Below are 19,333 nucleotides of genomic sequence, written 5' to 3'. Positions count from 1 at the left end.
GATAGAAGCAGAGTGTGAAAATTTTAGGATAGGCATAGAAACTGGATGCCATGATTTCCTTCTCAGATGGAACTCAGGGATGAAGGGCTGCCCTCTATCAAAGCAGATGAACCAGTACCTGTTTGAAGTTTTTTCTGGCTTAGAAAGTTGCCTGGGAGGATTAAGAAGTGAGTTGTTTAGCTCGCATAGTTAGTATGTGTCAGAGGTAACCCGGGGTCCTGCTGATTTCAAGGCCAACTCTATCCTAAAGTGTTAAGAAATACTGACAATTGAAGATCAATTAGAAATATGAATACTTCCATGCATCTGTGATCTCATCTATAGCGGTATCCCCTTCATTGATGCAAATAATAGTCATCGACCCTTTTTATCACATGGGACTCTTTTCTAACTCCCTCCATAAATTCTCCTCAGGGAATTCATTCAGTTTTCTGGGGGCTCTTCCTCTAGATCTCTTGACATTGTCTCAATACAAACGAAGGGATGGATCAATGAAAAAAGTATTTATTAACAATTTACTACCACGGGCAGCTAGGTGGTAACAATGGTTGGATCATTGGCTCTGGAGCCATGAGGATCTGAGTTCATATCCTGCCTTAGACATTTATTGGCTGTGTGGTATTGGGCAAATCACCGAACCTCAACTGCTTCAAAAAAAGAGCTTATTTTGTGAAAAGCACTGTGTTTAGTTTTGGGGATAAAAACAGCAAAGAAGACAGTCTCTGTTCTTAAGGAGCTTACAGTTCAATGGAGGAGACAACTCATACATAGGGATTTTCATCAGTAAATCAGATAGAATGGTCCCATGGTCCTTAGGGTGCAGTAGTAAAGCAGATGGTAATGCATTTACTTTAGTATCATTTTGTCTGATAAAATCCCATCCTGTGATAATGTGAAATCATCAGATAGTGAGATGGTGAGAATTTTCTTTTCCACATCTTCCGTGACTGTGATTGCTGATGAAGAAGGGCTAAGGCACTCTGAGAATCAGTTGCCAAGTTGCACCTTTACAGAGATTTCTTCCCAAGATAATAACTGAGAAGCAAGATTGGTGACCTCTGGATTCAAGAGGCTCTTAAGTTTACCTGCCCATTAGTGGCAGTTGGTTAGTAATGGAGCATGCTGTCTATCCATTACTTATCCCTTGCTCTGGCAATTGGACAAATCTGTCTTCTTCTCTGGCTATACATCTTTGGGATGATATCCCTTACATCAGTGATGTCAAAATCAATTAGAGATTGGAGCCAATAAACCATACATAAGCTTTCCCTGCTGGCTATATATTCACTTAGAAAGCCACATATTAAAATTATCTATGTTCTGTTGTAGTATATTTATTTTGCTAAATATTTCCCAATTATACTTTAATCTGATTCACTCTTCCATCTATTTGACCTCTGTGACTTACATCATTTCTTCACAGTTCTAAGTTGGTTATATGTTATAGCCTACTCATGTCTACAACCACCTCTTCATTTGCCCTCTGGGTAACCTACAGCTTTAATTTTCTTTGACCCAAGAAGTGAAGATAAAGTATAAAATTATCATGTAATTTAGTAGGAAAATATTATTATTTTTTGTTTTTTTTACATTAATGTAACTTTGTTGTAGCTTATCTACTGCATAGAGTGAGGTGCATCTGAATGAAAATTGTTCAATGTAAATATTTAATGTGGCTCTGGAGAATATTATAGTAATGTGTATATAATTATATTTCTTTCTGTTTTTACATATTAGCCAGATTTCTAGTTCTGGTAGGGTCAAACAAAATAAAACAATGACAGGTGATTTGTGATGAGGCTATACTAGGACAGAGATATCGAGGAGTTAGAATTGGGCATCAAAGGTGGTGCAATGGATAGAGTGTTAAACGTGGAGGCAGGAAGAACTGAGTGTGAATACTGATTAAGATATAGAAGTATGTGGCCTTGGGTAATTCACTTAATCTCCCTTATCTTAAGTTTCCTAAAATGTAATTTGGATTAATAATAATACCAAGATCACCGAATATTGGGAGAATTAGTATGAGATCACATGTATAAAGTTCTTTGAGAGCCGCAATATAATACAATATAAATACTAGCAGTGGTGAAGATAATGATGTGCTCATAGGTCCTTGAAAGGTGTCCCTAGAAAGGACTGCAAAAGAATATGAAGTAATGTGGATATTCTCCCTAAATGGTCATGAAATAGTCCTTAAATGAATGGCATTTTCCAAGCGGTGCCCCAGGTTCTCATGGTCTTTATTAGGGTTGACAGTTGATGGCAGATGATGGAGGAAAAGTAGATTAGCAGGTCTGAAGAATGATTTCTCTCTTAAGATAATGGAAAATTCCTAACACTCTCTGATGGAGAACTTTATATGAGAGAGCCCAGATCTCCTAGAAGGCAGGCAATATACTTATTTATTAAAATGTGTATTTATTATAATTAAAATTTTAAAATAATTTTAAAAATTTATTAAAATTAAAATTATATGTTAAATACATTATATGTATACATGTCCATATAGTTATTTTGCTGCACAAAAAGAATTGGACTTTGAAATATTTTATAATTAACCTGTGAGGGAAATCAAAAATGCAGGTGGATAAAAATAGATTCACACTCATTTCCCTGAGTTCTTTCACTGGGTGTAGCTGGTTCAGTTCATTACTTCTCTATTGAAACTGATTTGGTTCATCTCATTGTTGAAGAGGACCATGTCCATCAGAATTGACATCAGATAGTATTGTTGTCGAAGTATATAATGATCTTTTGGTCCAGCTCATTTCACTCAACATCAGTTCATGTAAGTCTCTCCAGGACTTTCTGAAGTCATCCTGTTGGTCATTTCTTATAGAACAGTAATGTTGCAGGCAAGATATTTAAACTCAAAATCAAGAGTTACTCCTTATGGGGAAAAGGAAGCTTTCTTGCTTTAGGTTCTTTGGTGTAATTTTATATATAACATGGGGATTGATGATTTTGTTTTTATGGTTGGATGGTTCCCAAATGAAATAATAGATCTTCCTTTAGTTTCTACTACCTCACTGAATGACTCCATTAGTCTTTTTGAGTTTTGGGATTGAGATGACTGAAGGAAACCAAAGCAGGTTCTATCAGTTTTTGGACTCAGAATTATCTGTATGTCATCAATGCTAATGGCTAGATTTTATTTCTTTGTCTCTGTTTCACCCATACTCCTGGTGTTAGCTATTATAATACTTACTGCCAAAGCTATCCTATGATATTTATTTATTGTTGTGGTCTGTCCTTCATTCTCAAAGGGGACCATGATATTAGGGAGATGATGTTATGATGTACAAGTGAATTGGATTTAAGTGAGGGAGGAATTTATATCCTAGGAACAATCCAACATGGACAAAAACTACTACAATAACAATAAAAAAAGACTTTGTTTCCTAAATGGGGAATGGTTGGATAGGGACTCAGGGCTGGGTGCGGGAGGAAAATGGCTTACTTTATGAAATTAAATATTTTCCTGAGCTGAACTAAGCTCTTACCTTTCATTCCTCCCCACAGACACATAGAGAACTGGCGGAGCTTGCATACACTCAATGCAGTGGACATGGAGCTCTATACTGGACTTCAAAAGCTGTGAGTATAAAGGGGTTTGTACTGAAGCCTTATTGGATCCCTAGTTGGGGTTGTTGGGGAGGTGAGCTTCCCTGTCTTCCAAGACTGAGAAATCCTTGCTAAGAAGTGATGTGGAACTCTTGTTTTTTTGGAATATATACATTCTAGTTATAGAATCTTAGAGCCAGAAAGGATTTTAGAGATCAATAAGTCAAATCCCCTAATATTAGAGAGAAGAAATGAGAAGCCCAGAGAGTATATGAGATTTGCTCAAGGTTACAAAACTAATAAATCAGGTCCCAGATTTCTTGACTTCATGACCAATGCTTTATGTAGTATACTGTATTAAAAAAAAATTAACTAGCATGTTAAGGTTTGCAAATATCTCATTTTATCTTTCCAACAACTCTGTGAAGTGGATATTATTAATGTTATATACATTTTATGGACAAGGAAACCAAGGGATAAAGCCATTAAGTGATTTGCCCAGGTATCACATCCAGTTAGGGCCTGAAGAAGAATTTATACTAAGGTCTTCTTGCTTTTAGGTTCAGTATTCCATTCATTGTAACAAGTAGCCACCTGATGTCTATTTGTCTGCCTATTGCCTAAGAGTTTTCTCATATCTCTCAGTGTTTTTTCTCACTCTCCTGGGGAATGATGTGAAATGGGTGGGGAACAAGGAGAACCCTTAGACATTTTGAGAGCTATTTAATATTGGTGAGTGGGAATTGGGCCCAGGAAGAGGCTGGATAATGAAATATTTAGAGAAAGGGAAATTACTGGACAGAAGTTCACCAACTAGCAGAACTGAGGTAGGACATTTAATCATTTAAGGTCTATTTCACTTCTTCCTTGGAGTCCATATTTTCTACCTTCTCGGCTAAATCTCTATCCTTATTCAGTCTGTCATTTTCTTTTGCATGAGGGAGTACAGTTCCCTCTTATTCTTCTTATTTTCCTTAATAAATTCTTGTAGAGTGATAATGTGTTGTAACTCAGTTCATTTATTCATCAAATAGTTTTGAATATCTACTATAAGCCAGTAATTATCATAGACACTGTGGGGAATAAAGAAATGAATATGGCTCAGTAGATGCACAAGAGAAGCTTATAATTCCATACTTCCCATTAACCCAATGTCAGCTATAGCTTAGATTTTATGTTTCTTTTTGACTCTCTTGACCGTCTTTTAATTTTTCCCCAGGACTATCAAGAACTCAGGACTTCGGAACATCCAGCCTAGGGCATTTGCTAAGAATCCTCACTTACGTTACATGTAAGTCCAGTCTTGATATAACTTACAGGGGCTCTACGATTAAGAGGTAACAACAACATGGGATCTTCCTTGAAGCTGAATTTATTTAGGGAAAATCCATCAGCTAGGTTTTGGTTTTTTTCCAGCTTGAAACCTTCTAGGGGGCTGAGCCCTGGGGAAGAAAGTTACAGAATCAAAGGACTTTTGTGCATTTTGACATAAAATTGGATGCATAATTTAATATATGTTTGAGTTAATAGATAAAAAATTAGTAAAACATTTTGGCATCCTTTATCCTTCTCTAATCTAGCTAGGTAAGGACTAATCAATGAGTTCTCAAATATTCCAATATAATATAGAGGCAGCCTTAGGGATGCAGGGAGAGAGGAAAGAAATCAGTATATTTGCAGCTTATTGGAGAATAATGGGGAACAAGGGATAGTTAGGGTGAGATCAGATTACAGTAGGCCTTGCTGGTTAAGTAAAGGAATTTGGATTTAGGAACGTTGATACAAAGCAGGAAAAAATCCTTAGGATCATTTGCCCCACTTAAACTGAGAACTTCAATATCTTATCTATTCCAAGGTCTGAGCCCAGCATCACACAGGTAGCATGTAGTGTAAGGATTTGAATTGTCTTCTCACTCCAAATCCAGTGCCCTTCACACTATGCCATTCTGGCTCTTGAGAAGCATTTAGGGTTTCATTAGCATAGAAAACTCCCGGGTGAGGAAACTCTAATGATGCTGACTGGTCCTTTTCTCTGCAGTTTCTGCAGAGAAGGGTTGCTGAGAGCTCTGAAAGGATAGATAACCTGGGGGGTGGGATGACAAGGAGACATATTGTTTGTATGTGTCAGAGGTGAGACTTGGACCCAGGTTTCCTTGATTTCCACATTATCTTTCTGTTCTACACTCCATATTGCCTTTTAATGTGAGAGGCAATAGGAAACTCTGCTTGGTTTTTAAAGTGCATTTATATGATTGATAAAAGTTGAATAAAAATCTGAAAAGGAGGAGGCGGATGTTAGATAAATGAACTTTATATTCTGAGGAAAACATACTTCATTTCCTCATTAGTCTCCTTTACCTCCACTGCAGGGAGGTTTTTGAGCATGTCTCTGCACTCATTAGCCTTGCAATCCCCTGTGGAAACCCTGCTCCTCTCCCCTTCTCTTTAGCTGGGACACTTAGCCTTTGCCTCTCTAGACCTCCTAAAGGTGGAGTTCTTTTGAAGGTTCTTGCTTTAGCTAGTTCCAGGCACAAGGTAGCCAGCTGGGCTTCCTAATTTCCAAGTAATTAACTACAGAGTGAGGTGGGCCAAGGGCAGTTCTTAGAAGATTGGAAGTATTGAACTGTGGCCTTGGTCCCCATCTCTTGGGATTGGTTAAATGCTAAAGAACTGGGGCCCTAGGACCTTGGCTCGTAATATTGAATTGGATCCTGAAGGGGAGGAGGAAGTCCTTACATTCTTATAAAGGCAGAAAGAAAGGCAGAAAAGTGACTGAGTCTTTGGATTCTGAGACACATGGCTCTTTTTGGAGCAGGTCATCATCATAATAGCTAACAAAATTTGCAAAGTACTTTACATATATTATTTGATTTCACCCTCAAATGATTTTATGAGGTAGATACTATTATTATTATTATTTATAATTATAATTTTCTAGATGAGGAAACTGAAACTAAAAAAGTTTTATTGAATTGCCTATGGATACATAGCTAGTGAATACATGATTCCAAATCAATGGCAAATTATCCATTGTGCCATTGGATACCTTTTCATCTTCCTAAGGTTCATCTCATCACCTTGTCACCTGCTTTCTGGGAGCAGGAATCTCCCAATAATCTACCAAAGGGAGAAAATATCTTTGATCTTCAGCAAGTAGTTGCTGAATAATCTTGGGCTATGAAAGGAGAAACAAAGTTTATAGGGATTTGAATAATTAGAAATTCTATTTGGTTAGTGATTTTGCCTGCTGATTTATAACTGCTCCCTAAAAAAATCCTCATTTATTCCCTACTTTCCCTACCTTCCCACCTCTAGAAGCAGGTAATAGATTTCTAGTCTAGTCTAGTCATACTAGACTGTGATCTTCTTGAGGGAAGGGACTGTTTTTGCCTTTCTTTGTTTTCCTAAGGTTTTAGTACAGTGTTTAGCACAAAGTAAGCATTTAATAAACGCTTGTTCGTTTATTGATTGATTGATATACAGTCTGGATTTGGTAGAAGCAAGCTTAGGGAGGAAAATGGAGCATTTTGAGGAGTACATGGGGAGGTTTTGGTTAATGAGTATTCATAAATAAACAAACAAATATACACATTATTTATTTTTAACTAGAAGCTTCTCATGGCCTGCCCCCGGCTGACTTGTGGAAAAGTCTCACCAGCAATTGGCAGTGCTTGGGCTCTGCAGGGCTGGTGAGCTCTTTGCCATTCCTTGGACTTAAGCCTGGACTTTTGCTAGCCAGAAACGAAACTCAGTGGGAAGTGTGACATATCCTGGAGGTGGAGGTTGGGGGAATGAAGGGAAGTCTGAAGATGAGAGCCAGGAATAAGAGAATTAGTGATAATTCCACCTGGCCCCACCCTTCACTCCTGTAGAGCTCAGGAGGAGGAGTAGGGGGAGGAAGTTGTTCTGCCCTACTTGCCATCTGGAGTACCCACTGGAAGTATTTCTGACAGCAAGAAGAAATTCTACCACAGGACAGATGAAGCCCATCAATTTAAGGGGTGAATAACTTTTTAGGGGTCTGGGACTTCTGTTGAGATAGAATATGGCCTGGTTTTATAAGAAGGAGGGGGTAAATTTCTGACCTCAGAGACTGGGGATTGGGGAAGCTGGGAGCTTCTTAGATATATGTGACCATTTCACTGGCCATAGAATTTTGAATTTTACAAATGGGATATGCAGTTAGTCTGATGAGACTGGAAGGCACAGCATTCTGAGTTGGGAGTTCTTACACAGAGAGATCCTTAGACTAAAAGGAGAGGAAACATTCTGTGGAGGAAAAAGGGGATGCCCTTTGGACACTCCTCAAGTCTCCTTGGACTAGGTCTAGTAGATTACTTGCTTATGTTGCTCTGAACTGCTCTTCCTTTCTTTAGAAAAGACAGAACAACACTGTACCTATCATTTGGGCTCTTTATTTATTGGTGATTGGGAGTTCTAGACTTCCATTTTAGGTTTGTCCAATTTAGCTTATGTCTTCCAAAGCTTAGGCTAGTCATTTACATAAAATCACTTAGCAGGGTACCGTTCCCTGCTGCTCTTTGCATCTTGGTGGCTGACAAGGCAGAAAGAAGGAGATGGGTAACATGAGGATCAGGAGGAGGAAAGATTTGCTTGGACCTATCAGTCTTTCATTCCCAATGCTCCAGTTGTTTTCTTTTTCCTGATGGGTTGAATTTTCTTCTGTCACATCCCAGCAGGGTCAGGAATTTGAGAGGATTTTCCCTTCTTTTATGCAGCTGCATGAACTAGGAAGAGGAAGCTTGCCTTATACATGGAACATGGAACTTTCATAGCCTTAGAAGGCCCAGGGTAAAGTGCTAAATGCCTTTTGGGGTTATTTCTTTTCTTTCTATGGCAATTCTGGGAATCTAGAAAGCCTCAGAAATCAGGTCATGGTTAGGAGAATTGTAGTAGGGCTGCTCAATAAGATGGAAATAGGTATGCCTAAAGCCATTTAATTTAGAACTAGCTCTTGTTCAGTGGGAGAGACTTCAGAAAGAGGAATGAATGGGAAGCTTCTTTTTAGGGATGAACCAGGTTGATGAATGGTAGAAGGATAAATACCAAATTCTATAGGAATCCCAAGGCTGTGCTTGTAAGAAGTGTCTTTGGCTAATTAGAGCTTGCTGCTATTGATTCTAAAGTTGTAAGTTCAGTATTCATGTGGATCAATTAGTGCTTCTTTGTTCTATGGCCACAAGCTATGGGAAAGACTAAGCAAAAGTATGGATAAATTTAACAGTTCTGCTGAATCCAATCTGTACTTATTAAATACCTACTCTTTATTTGCTAAGTGCTGAGGATATAGTCTTTACTGTCAAAGAGCACCAGTAAATCAATAAATACTTGATATGTGCCAAACACTGTGTTAAGTACTACTGGTTACAAAGAAAGGTTGAAATAATCCCTGCCCTCAAGAATATTACATTCAATAATTCATTATACAATATATAAATAAATAAGTACAAACAAAAAACAGAACGAATGGAAGATAACCTTAGAGGCAAAGGTTTTGGGGAGAGGGAAGAATAGAACAATGAGAGGGAATTGTAAGATAAAGGAGAAACTGAGGAGCAGTGCACTAACTGGGAAGGGGGAGCAGATGAAGGAACATTTTATGGAGGAATAACATCCTAACACAAACTTGAAGATTGTCCATCTTTGACATGTAACAAGGGCTGTCAAATTAGGAACTTGTAGGATTGTAGTAGGGTCTGTGACTATTGACACCCGTCAAAGTACTAAATATGATTCTGTCCAGCTGCAATATCTGCAAATATTTGCAAAACTTAATAGTTTTGTGGAGGGAATCACAACTTTTGAAAGGTGAACTTAGGAATCTATCTTAATATGAATTATAGTGGAAAAAGTACAAATCCATCCCCTTTACTAGAAAAATATGCAAACAAAAATCAAACCTTAATGTTGCCCGATTACTGAAGTTAGATCAGTAGCATTGTCTTTATATAAGAAAAGCAGAAAGGGTACTTAGATGGCACCGAGGATCGAATACTGGGCCCTGACGTTCAAATGCAGCCTCAGCTACTTAACATGTGCTAGCTGTGTGACTCTGGACAAGTCACTTCACCCTAATTGCCTTAGCCAAGGGAAAAAAATAAGGATACATGAGAAGGAGAATGGTCTAGTGCATAAAAAATTGGACCTGGTAGGCGGAGACAAGGACCAAGTCTTATCTTTTAGCATTAGAAGTATAGGCAAATAGCTTGACCTCTTAGTCCATCGGATAATTCTCCTCTCTGTTGCTGCTGCCACCATGGTGGCTCACAATTAATCTCCTGTCTTCTCCCACTCTTCTCCATGCTTCACTAAGTTATCAAAGCAATCTTACTAAAGAGCAAGTCATCTACCTATGCAATAAACACTAGCCATTACCTTTGCCACTGGGATTAAGTATATTAAATATAAAACCAGATTGTGGCTTTTAAAGGCCTTTCCTGTCTTTTTGGACAGAATTGATCCTCATTGGTTCTCTAGGAATGAAGGAAGAATGACAACAACATCCCTAGAACTTAATGCAATGCCTGTATACAGTAGGTGCTTCCTAAATGCTTATTAACTTGACTTGATTCTTTAAGGCTGTGAGTTCTCATCTCAATAGAGGGCATATTTTTCCCACAGAGACAAAATGATAGTCCTGGATTTTAGTGGGTCATTGATAAAGAGTATTGCAGTTAAAAGTTGTCCATTGGACTAAGGATTAGAAAATCAGGAGTTTTACTTCTGTGATGAATTAGTTTGATGACCTCAGGCAAATCAGTCAGGGAGGGTGGGGCCTTTGGCAAAGCTCTGAGAAGGACTCAATGGGCAGGAGAGAAGGCAAGAAGTCCGTGCATCTATAATATTCCACTATTGGCTTTTTATTTATTAGCTGGCTTCATCTAAGAAACAACAAGACCAACAGAACAAAACATGCTCTGAGCCTTGACAGAGTGGCTTTCCCGGTAGCTACAAGACATTTTCTCCTGGCAAAGAGGCCAGGACTCTGCTCTCACTCTCACAACATCTTCTATTTCTGTCCTCTAAATGCATTTACAAGTCTTCAGTCCCCAGCTGAGCAATCACAAGACGATCACTTACTCCAACACTAATTGTGAGAGCTTTGGCTTTGCCTTTTTTTTTTTTTTTTTTTTTTTTTTTTTTAAGAGTAATGGCTTTGAGGCCCTTTTTTCCCTTCCCCTGTGTAGAATAAAAAATAGGGAGTGAAATCATTGATCAGTTTAGAAATGCTCAGTTACCTAACGTTTGTGATTGGCTTAAGACCTCCCCCACTCCCAAACTGCCACTTACTTAAGGTTAAATATGTTTGCCCATTACTGCAGTTTTCAGTCATGTCTGACTCTGTGACCTCATTTAAGGTTTTCTTGGAGTGGTTTGCAGTTTCCTTCCTTAGCTCATTTTGTAGTTTGGGGAAACTGAGGCAGATAGGATTAGGTGACTTGCTCAGGGTCACACAGCTAGTAAGTATATGAGGCTAAATTTGAACTCAGGAAGATGATTCTTCTGTACTCCAGACCTGTACTCCATCCACTGCATCAATCAACCACCCCTCTAGACTCAGTGCATGAAGCTAAAGCCCCAAAGTTGTTAAAATGGTGTTATTCTGTCAGTCATCACTGCTAAGTGTTATTCTCAGGAAACTGAAGAAAATTTAGAGATCATGTTTCCACTCATTTTTTAGAAGATAGATCAGAGAAGTGAAAAGATTTTTCCAAGATTACCAAAGTAATTAATCCTAGACTCAGGATTGAGAACCCAGATGTTTTGACTCCTTGTTCAGTATTTTCTCTTACGGCTTCTCTCCATCACGAGGAAGTTAGGTAGATAGAGTGCCAGGTCTGGAGTCAGGAAAACTCATCTTCCTGAATTCAAATCTGGCCTCAGACAATAGCTCTGTGATCTAGGGCAAGTCATTTCACCCTGTTTGCCTCAGTTTTCCCAACTATAAAATGAACTGAAAAAATAAATGGCAGACCACTTCAGTAATTTTGCCAAGAAACCCCCAAATGGGGTCACGAAGAGTTATACATGACTGAACAATAGCCAAAAAACCCTTGTTTATTAGGATCTGACTTTATTTTTGAGGGCCTTATGCTTTCTACTATCAAGATAGAATTATTAATATTTGTCACTAAGGAAATGTCTTTATAAAGTGCTCTCAAGTCCTAGGAAGTAATGCTATACAAAAAAAGCTATAAAAAAGAGCCACATTCCAGGAGGTCTTTGGACTCTTGTTAGGCCCTATAGAGAAATTTTATTAAATTATTCTCTTTAAGGTCTTGTCCATATGTATTTCTGTATTGACTTTATGCTTTGATGACTGTGTTAGAAAAGATTTCTGAGTATTTATTCACCACCCAGGTAAAATTCCACAACTACTGTTATAAACAAAAACTATGTGATGGCTCAGTTGCTTCAGCATTAGAACATAAAATTTAAGGGTCAGTTAAAAATTCAGAAAGTTTGTTGCAGTAGAATTTGACTTGCGTTTAATTCCACGTAGCAACATAACTTTCTGTGACTTGTTCCATTCACCATCCTTGTATGTATGTGTATGTATGTTTTCCAGTTCTCTGTACCCATTCTTCATTGGGGGCCTTACTGATTGGAGGTGTGAGTTCAGGTGAGAGGTAGTATAGTGGGAAAGAGCACTGGGCTTAGAGTCAGAAAAATATGTGTTTTAGCCCCATTTTGTCTGAGTTGGACTTTGGTAAGTGAAGTTGCTTCCTTGAACTTCAATTTCTTCATCTGTAAAGTGAGTTTATATACATCTTAGTTCAAACAATCATGAGATCTAAAATGAGATAATGTATACAAAGTGCTTTTTATTTGCCTGTAAAGGTAGAAATTATTATTAGGCTAAAATTCTACTCTGATCCCTCAATATGATGAGGAGGCAACTCTGAATTCTTGAAGCCCATGCCAAAATTTAGATTCTGTTGAGATTTAAGGGAGGAGCGTGTGGGCCTGGCAATTGAGAGTCATCTTAGTTTCATTTTAGTTTCAGCCTGGCTAAGAAATTTTCAGCCATAGAAACATATGTCACATACATGAAGGCTGTCTTCTAAGGCCTAAGGAAACCACCCCATTCATCAGCACAGGGAATATTCTTGCCAAAAAAAAAAGCATAGATTTTTGGAAATATGATGATGAAGATGAATGTCTCACAGGTTCAGGATACTTCCCTGACCTTTACTATGTTAATTATTTTGACTATGCTAACCATCTTAGACTATGAAGAATTCCCTCCCACAAAGCCCTAAAAGGGGTGAATTGTTGCTGTCTCCCCAGGATGCTGGCTGCCTGCCACAGAGGACATTTCCTGAAAATGAATTGGGTCAATATCATGACAGTATTTATTTATCACACACTAAAAGTAAATAAATTATTTCTTTTTAAAAGAGTTTACCAGGACAGAAATCTGGAGAATGTAGGCACAGTCTAGATATTATTTTGTTATGCCCCTACACTTTATGCCTTTTCCTCTGAACTCAACCAGATGTTTCTCTATATTTTAAAGTAGTCAAAGAGCCAACATCCACATTGCCCTTTCATTTTCTTCCTCTCTTCCTTCCAAACATATGCCCTTCAGCTCCCCAGGCTCTAAGGAGATCCAAGCATCCAATATAATGATGCTAAACTATTTCTCACTTCCTCCTTGTTCCCTCTCAGTTACAGAATTTTAGAATTTTAGAGGCACTTTGGAGCTTAAGGTGCTCCATCCAAAAAGTAGAATTTCTCCATGTGTTGCAGTCTTGATCATTAGTCTCTCTCATTTTACAAAGAAAGAAACTGAGACCCAGAGAAATAGAGTAACATAAACACACTTATTTAGGGATAGATCTGGGCCTAAAGCCCAGTTCTACAAATACCAAGTCCAGGCCTTCACCCCAAACCCATTCTCCCGGGTCTTACTGAAATTGTTCCTCAGAGTTAACAGGATACATTCTTTGAGGGGTAGAAGGAGGAGGGTTGCTGGCAGCATTGTGGAGGGGAAAGAAACACATTAATTCTTGCTTTAAAAGATGGGGAATGGTTAGATTTTATTTACTGAGCCCTGAGAAACATAAATACATGTAAAAGGCATCAGCAGTATAAGCAAAGTGAAATGTAAATAGTCTGGTGTTCTACAATTAGACAATACAGAGTAAAACAGCACACTGATGTCAACCCAGGCTCTGAAGGCTTCTTCCCTTATGACTCTGTAAGCCCTGCCCTGGGAATCTTCTGAGCTTGGTCCCTGTCTCGGTCACTCTGTGCTCTATAACTTCCTTCCATATTCTGCCATTAGTCTCTGGTTAAAACTGAGCATATGGCTTTGCAAATGAGCTTGGCAACTGGTGCTGAGATCATATTTGAGTCCTCAGAAAGCAAAGGACTTTTTGGGTCAGCCTTCACTGAAAACTATTTCTCTTAAACCCTTTCCAATGTGGAGATTTCTTTCTTTCTTTCTTTCTTTCTTTCTTTCTTTCTTTCTTTCTTTCTTTCTTTCTTTCTTTCTTTCTTTCTTTCTTTCTTTCTTTCTTTCTTTCTTTCTTTCTTTCTTTCTTTCTTTCTTTCTTTCTTTCTTTCTTTCTTTCTTTCTTTCTTTCTTTCTTTCTTTCTTTCTTTCTTTCTTTCTTCTTCTTTCTTTCTTTCTTTCTTTCTTTCTTTCTTTCTTTCTTCCTTTCTTCCTTTCTTCCTTTCTTCCTTCCTTCCTTCCTTCCTTCCTTCCTTCCTTCCTTCCTTCCTTCCTTCCTTCCTTCCTTCCTTCCTTCCTTCCTTCCTTCCTTCCTTCCTTCCTTCCTTCCTTCCTTCCTTCCTTCCTTCCTTCCTTCCTTCCTTCCTTCCTTCCTTCCTTCCTTCCTTCCTCCCTCCCTCCCTCCCTCTCTCCCTCTCTCTCTCTCTCTCTCTCTCTCTCTCTCTCTTTCTTTCTTTCTTTCTTTCTTTCTTTCTTTCTTTCTTTCTTTCTTTTTTTCTTTCTTTCTTTCTTTCTCTTCTTTCTTTCTTTTTTCTTTCTTTTGCCAATCAGATGAAATGTTAGTTGTTATCTAGTTGTTTAGTCATATCTTACTCTACATGGTCCCATGGACAAAAGACCTTAGGGTTTCTTCACAAAAAATATTGAAGTGATTTGCCTTTTCTTTCTCTAGTGTGTCCCCATTTTACAGATGAGGAACTGAGGCAAATAAGTGTTAAGTGCCTTTTCTATGGCCACAGAGCTGGTGAGTGTCTGAGGTTAGTTTTGAACTCAGCTCTTCCTAACTCCAGGCCTAGTGCTCTATGTACTTCATCACCTAACTATCCCTGAGAACATGTTACTTCAAAGAAAAAGACAGGATTTGAACCCAGGTTTTCCTGATTCCAAGTCTGGAACTATTTATTATCCCAAAATGCCTCTTTTAAATTAAATAGACTGTAGTTAGTCAATAAACCAAGATTGTCTTAACTTGTCTATTTTTTGATCGTTCTCTTGGGGTGGGAGGAAGTTAGAGGGATATATCCAATTTGCCTCACACATTTTTTTCTGAGTTTGGAGTGCTTTGGTCCTTTAAGGAATTTCAAATCGAGGTCTTATCTCTACTATTTGGTGGTCTGGCAACCCACAAGAGTTTCTGGCCTCATTCTTACATTTTAGATGGCTGTGTACCATATTTTTAAAGGTTTTCCTATCATCTTGCATCTTTAGTTTGTTCAAAACTCAGTTTACAGTTCAGTAAATACTTTGGCCTTTTGCCTCACGCAATGCCCCGAGTTGCATGAGTCCTGGCCTTGCTGATTTTAAGATGTGTTCATATTTTCCAAACATTCTCTGCCTTGATTTTTGTCAATAGCTTTTTTTTTTTTCTTTTCTTCACAAAGGCTCCATTACTTCCCATTTGTTCACATTTCTTTTCTTCATTTTTCTTGTTAAGGACAGATTTAGAAAATGAGTTCAGTCTCTCAGCTATTTTAGAGTCATCATTAATTTCTGTCCTTCTACATTTTGTAGCCGGCTTGAAGTCTACAATAAGTCTCTATTTTCTCCTTGTTGCAGTTTCAAAAGTTCTTTTGGCTAATATGTTAACCCTTTGAATATATTTTCCTTCCTTTTTGTTCTCAAGTTGACTTTGCTTTTTTTTTTTTTTTTTTTTTTTTTTTTTTTTTTTTGTGCAGTCAGGTATTTATTATGATTATTTAGAATTTGGATACTGATGGTTACTTTAAGAAGGCTTTCTAAACATTTGTCCTGAATCTGAGATTCTTTGTCACAAATAACAGATCAAATTGTAGTCCTATTGTGAGTTTTAAATACTGATATCCTCTCTAAAGCTTTGAAAGTATCCTAGTTAGGCCTGGAGTGAGTCTGGAGAAACCAGAGAGGTCAAACCTAAATTTGGTCTGCCTTGGGGTACCCCTAATTAAGAGGGCTGATTCTGTGTTCCTCAGAGGTTTTAAAGCTTTGTGGAGGAAGGCTGAAAGTCTGGATTGATCTAGAACTCCCTGAGGGTACTTAGACTCCAAGAGGAAGGCATGAGGAGGAAGAGCTAGAACAGACATTTTCTTGGAGAGAGCCTTAAGAATTAATCCAAAGGTAGCTATCCCTAAGGCTTATTTTTAAAAGGAATATAAATTGTATGTAATAGATTTTCAGTTTCAGCTTCTTGTACAATCATCTTTTTTCAATTTTTTTCAATTTTTTTTTTCAAATTTTTCAATTTTTTTTTCAATTCAATGCAATGAATTTGATGAATTTGCTTGTTTTGTTTTATAAATTAATTTTTTGTTTTTTAAAAAGAACCAATCTAAGGTTAGGATGAAAGAAGATCTGTGGAGAGAGACATTAGGGTCATTGTGAAGGCAGGTTAACTTTTGCTTTCACATCTCTACCCCTTCTTTCAGGGGTCTTATTGTATGATCCTTTCTCTACCTTTCCTTCCTAGATACCCCAAGCCATTATTTTATTCATGAGCTTTTCAGGTCTCTTCTCTGCACAAAATTTCTATGTAAAGCCCTATGCTCTTTTATTTTCTACTTCAAAACTTAATTCCAGCCAATATGTTCAGTAGTTAACATATTGGCTCTTACTGTATCTTTTTTGAAGGGAAATGCATATATAACAAACAAACAAAAAAACAAAACTATAGGAAGAAATAAATGAGACTCAACAAAGTACCTCTAGAGTCACTCCTAAATATGGGTTTTAAGTCCTGAGGCACCCCATGGATTGAGTATATTACATATACACAGTGTATATACACATACATATAATACTTATGTAATATATTCATCCCATCTGGCTATATACATATATAAATAAATAAATATACATCCATACATAACACTTGTAAATACACAAGGATACATAATGTTAACATATGTAATCATGTTTAGAGATGTGTATTTCCAACTTTATGTGTATGTATATGTCATTGTTGTTTTTCAGTCATTTCCATTGTATCCAACTCTTTAGGACGCCATTTGGGTATTTCTTGGAAAAGATAACTGTATTGGTTTGCCATTTCCTTCTTCATTCATTTTGTGTTTGTATATGTATAGGGATATATGTGTTTGTGTATGTATAGCTATATAATTGATAGTTTTTAGTAATAAAGAAAAACCTACTAAGTAAAAACTACAGATAAAGCAACAATATATGTGACATTCCACATCCATTAGCCTCCCCTTTCTCTGCCAAGAGAAAAAAAAAGTACATATATTCTTTGAATCTCTATTTTAAGGCAGGGGAATCTATTCATAAAAATATATATTCACTGAGCGCTTAAGACACTGGGATGTAAATGTAGGTAATAATATTGATAGTTGGTATTTATATAACATTTTACAGCTCCCAGCTATTTCTTTACATTTGTTAGGTGTGGCAAGTACCATTATCCACATTTTATTATTGAGGAAATAGACCCAGTGAAGCTGAAGGACTTGTTTAAAATCATATGGATAGTCAGTAGTGGAGCTGGGGCTTTCACACATATAGTGCTATTTCCATTATACCATAATCCCTATCCTCAAGGAATATGCATTATAAAAGGGGAAATAAAATGGATATGCAAATAATTACAATTCAATTCCAAAAACAATTATGAATTATAGATAGTCTGATTTATAATGAAACATGAAATAGTTCCTGCCTTTGAAGAACTTATAATCTACTAGGTATAATAAGACTCATGATCATAATAATAATTATCCTGTGTAAAGTGAAGAGAGGGAGTTGAATGAAGTAGGACTGAGAGATTAAATAACTTTTAGCTGTTACATCAGGGGATTTCATAGAGGAAGTGGCAAGTGAGCCGGGCTTTAAACAGAAGAGAAAGATAGCAACAAGTGGATTATGATTGGGAGATCATATGAGGATAGAGCAGAAAGGCTTCCCAGCAGCAAAGGGCAAGCTGGGATAGGGGGAACAATATATAGTTCTGTTGAAGTATAGAATACATGAAGTGGAGCAGAATGTGATTAGGTTGGAGATAGATTGTGGAAGGTCTTAAATGGCAGATTAGCTAGTTTGTATGTTATTCAAGAGGCCTTGGGGACTCAATGAAGGGAGCAAGAAAATGATGAGACCTTTCTGTGCATTAAGGAGGTTGACTCTGAAAGGGACAAGAAAGATGTGTTGAAGTGAGATCAGAGACAGGAAGATCATTTAGGAAATTTTCATATCAGTCTTTGTGAGATACAATGAGGCCTTGAATCAGAGGAGTGCATGTGTTGGGTCTGGAATTAATAGGGCTGATAGGAGAGTTTTTATGGAGAGACAATCAACAGAATTTGACAACTCATTGGATATAGAAGTGGTAAAAAAAAAAAAAAAAAAAAAGGGAAGAATAAAAATGTTTGAAGCCTAGAGATTTAGGGATGATACCTGAATCCATGAGAGATTATAAAGAGAAGAGATAAGGGAAAGAGGACATGGCATTGGCAGATGCTCATTTTTAGCAGAAAAAAGAGGAATAAAAGAAGGATCAGGAAAGCACAATGTCTTAGAAACCACAAAAAGAAAGAAGTCAAAGAAATTGTCAAGATGGAAGTGATATTGCAATTGTATCTTGAAGAATGAATGCATCAAATTTCTTCAAGTACAGATAGCAAGAAATAGCCTTTTGTTGCCCCTCAGTCATGCCATGAAAGCAACTTCCTGCTTTGTCTTTGTCCAGAGCAAGTCTTAATCTCAATCCTTTTCTCCTTTTCCCTTGTGCCTGCCATAAGTATATTCCTGGATCTTTCCATGGGCCTGGGGCTTTAAGGAAGATCTTGAGTTTAGGGAATATATGCTGAGGTCAGTCAAAATCAATAAGCACCTATTAAAAAAAAATCACTTGTGTTACTAAGTGGTAGAATGGTGAAAGATAAAGATGTATCTGTACAAACTACACAGAAAAGGATCTTAGAATTCTAGGTCCAGAGCTTAAAAGGACCAAAGATGCCATCTTGTCCAACCCTTTCATTTTACAGACCAGGAAATTGAGGCCAGGAAAGTATCTATGGAAAAATCAGAGTATCAGGTTCTCTGATTTCAGAGCCATGGCTTATTTCTATGACACTACCCTAATCTGCAACATTAAAATGCCTTTACTAACCAGACTAAGAAGAGTCTGAGTATTACTGTTCCCATTTTACAGATGGAGAAAATGAAAGCATAGTTTAGAAAAGGTAACTGGAGGTAGGGTTTAGAAACCCTCTATTTCTGGCTCTAGCTTTAGTCCCCTAAATTCCATGGCCTGCCCAGATAGGCATCCTTTCCATCATTCCTTTTTCCAGACAGCTG

At 37.5% G+C, this 19,333-nt stretch overlaps 1 protein-coding gene across 6 annotated transcripts in view; it reads left to right on the top strand.

The window, feature by feature from the left end:
* NTRK3 (neurotrophic receptor tyrosine kinase 3) overlaps nt 1-19,333 on the top strand; it is a 453,812-nt gene that overhangs the window by 74,185 nt on the left and 360,294 nt on the right. For all 6 annotated transcript variants that reach the window (XM_074295106.1, XM_074295104.1, XM_074295105.1 and 3 more), the window contains exons 3-4: nt 3,526-3,600; nt 4,787-4,858. In XM_074295106.1, the coding sequence (XP_074151207.1) occupies nt 3,526-3,600; nt 4,787-4,858 (147 nt within the window). The remainder of the gene's footprint in view (nt 1-3,525; nt 3,601-4,786; nt 4,859-19,333) is intronic.

This window comes from Sminthopsis crassicaudata, chromosome 2, assembly GCF_048593235.1.
Source record: "Sminthopsis crassicaudata isolate SCR6 chromosome 2, ASM4859323v1, whole genome shotgun sequence".
Taxonomy (NCBI): Eukaryota; Metazoa; Chordata; class Mammalia; order Dasyuromorphia; family Dasyuridae; genus Sminthopsis; species Sminthopsis crassicaudata.
The sequence above is the reverse complement of the archived record's forward strand: the minus strand, read 5'-3'. Positions and strand labels throughout refer to the sequence as shown.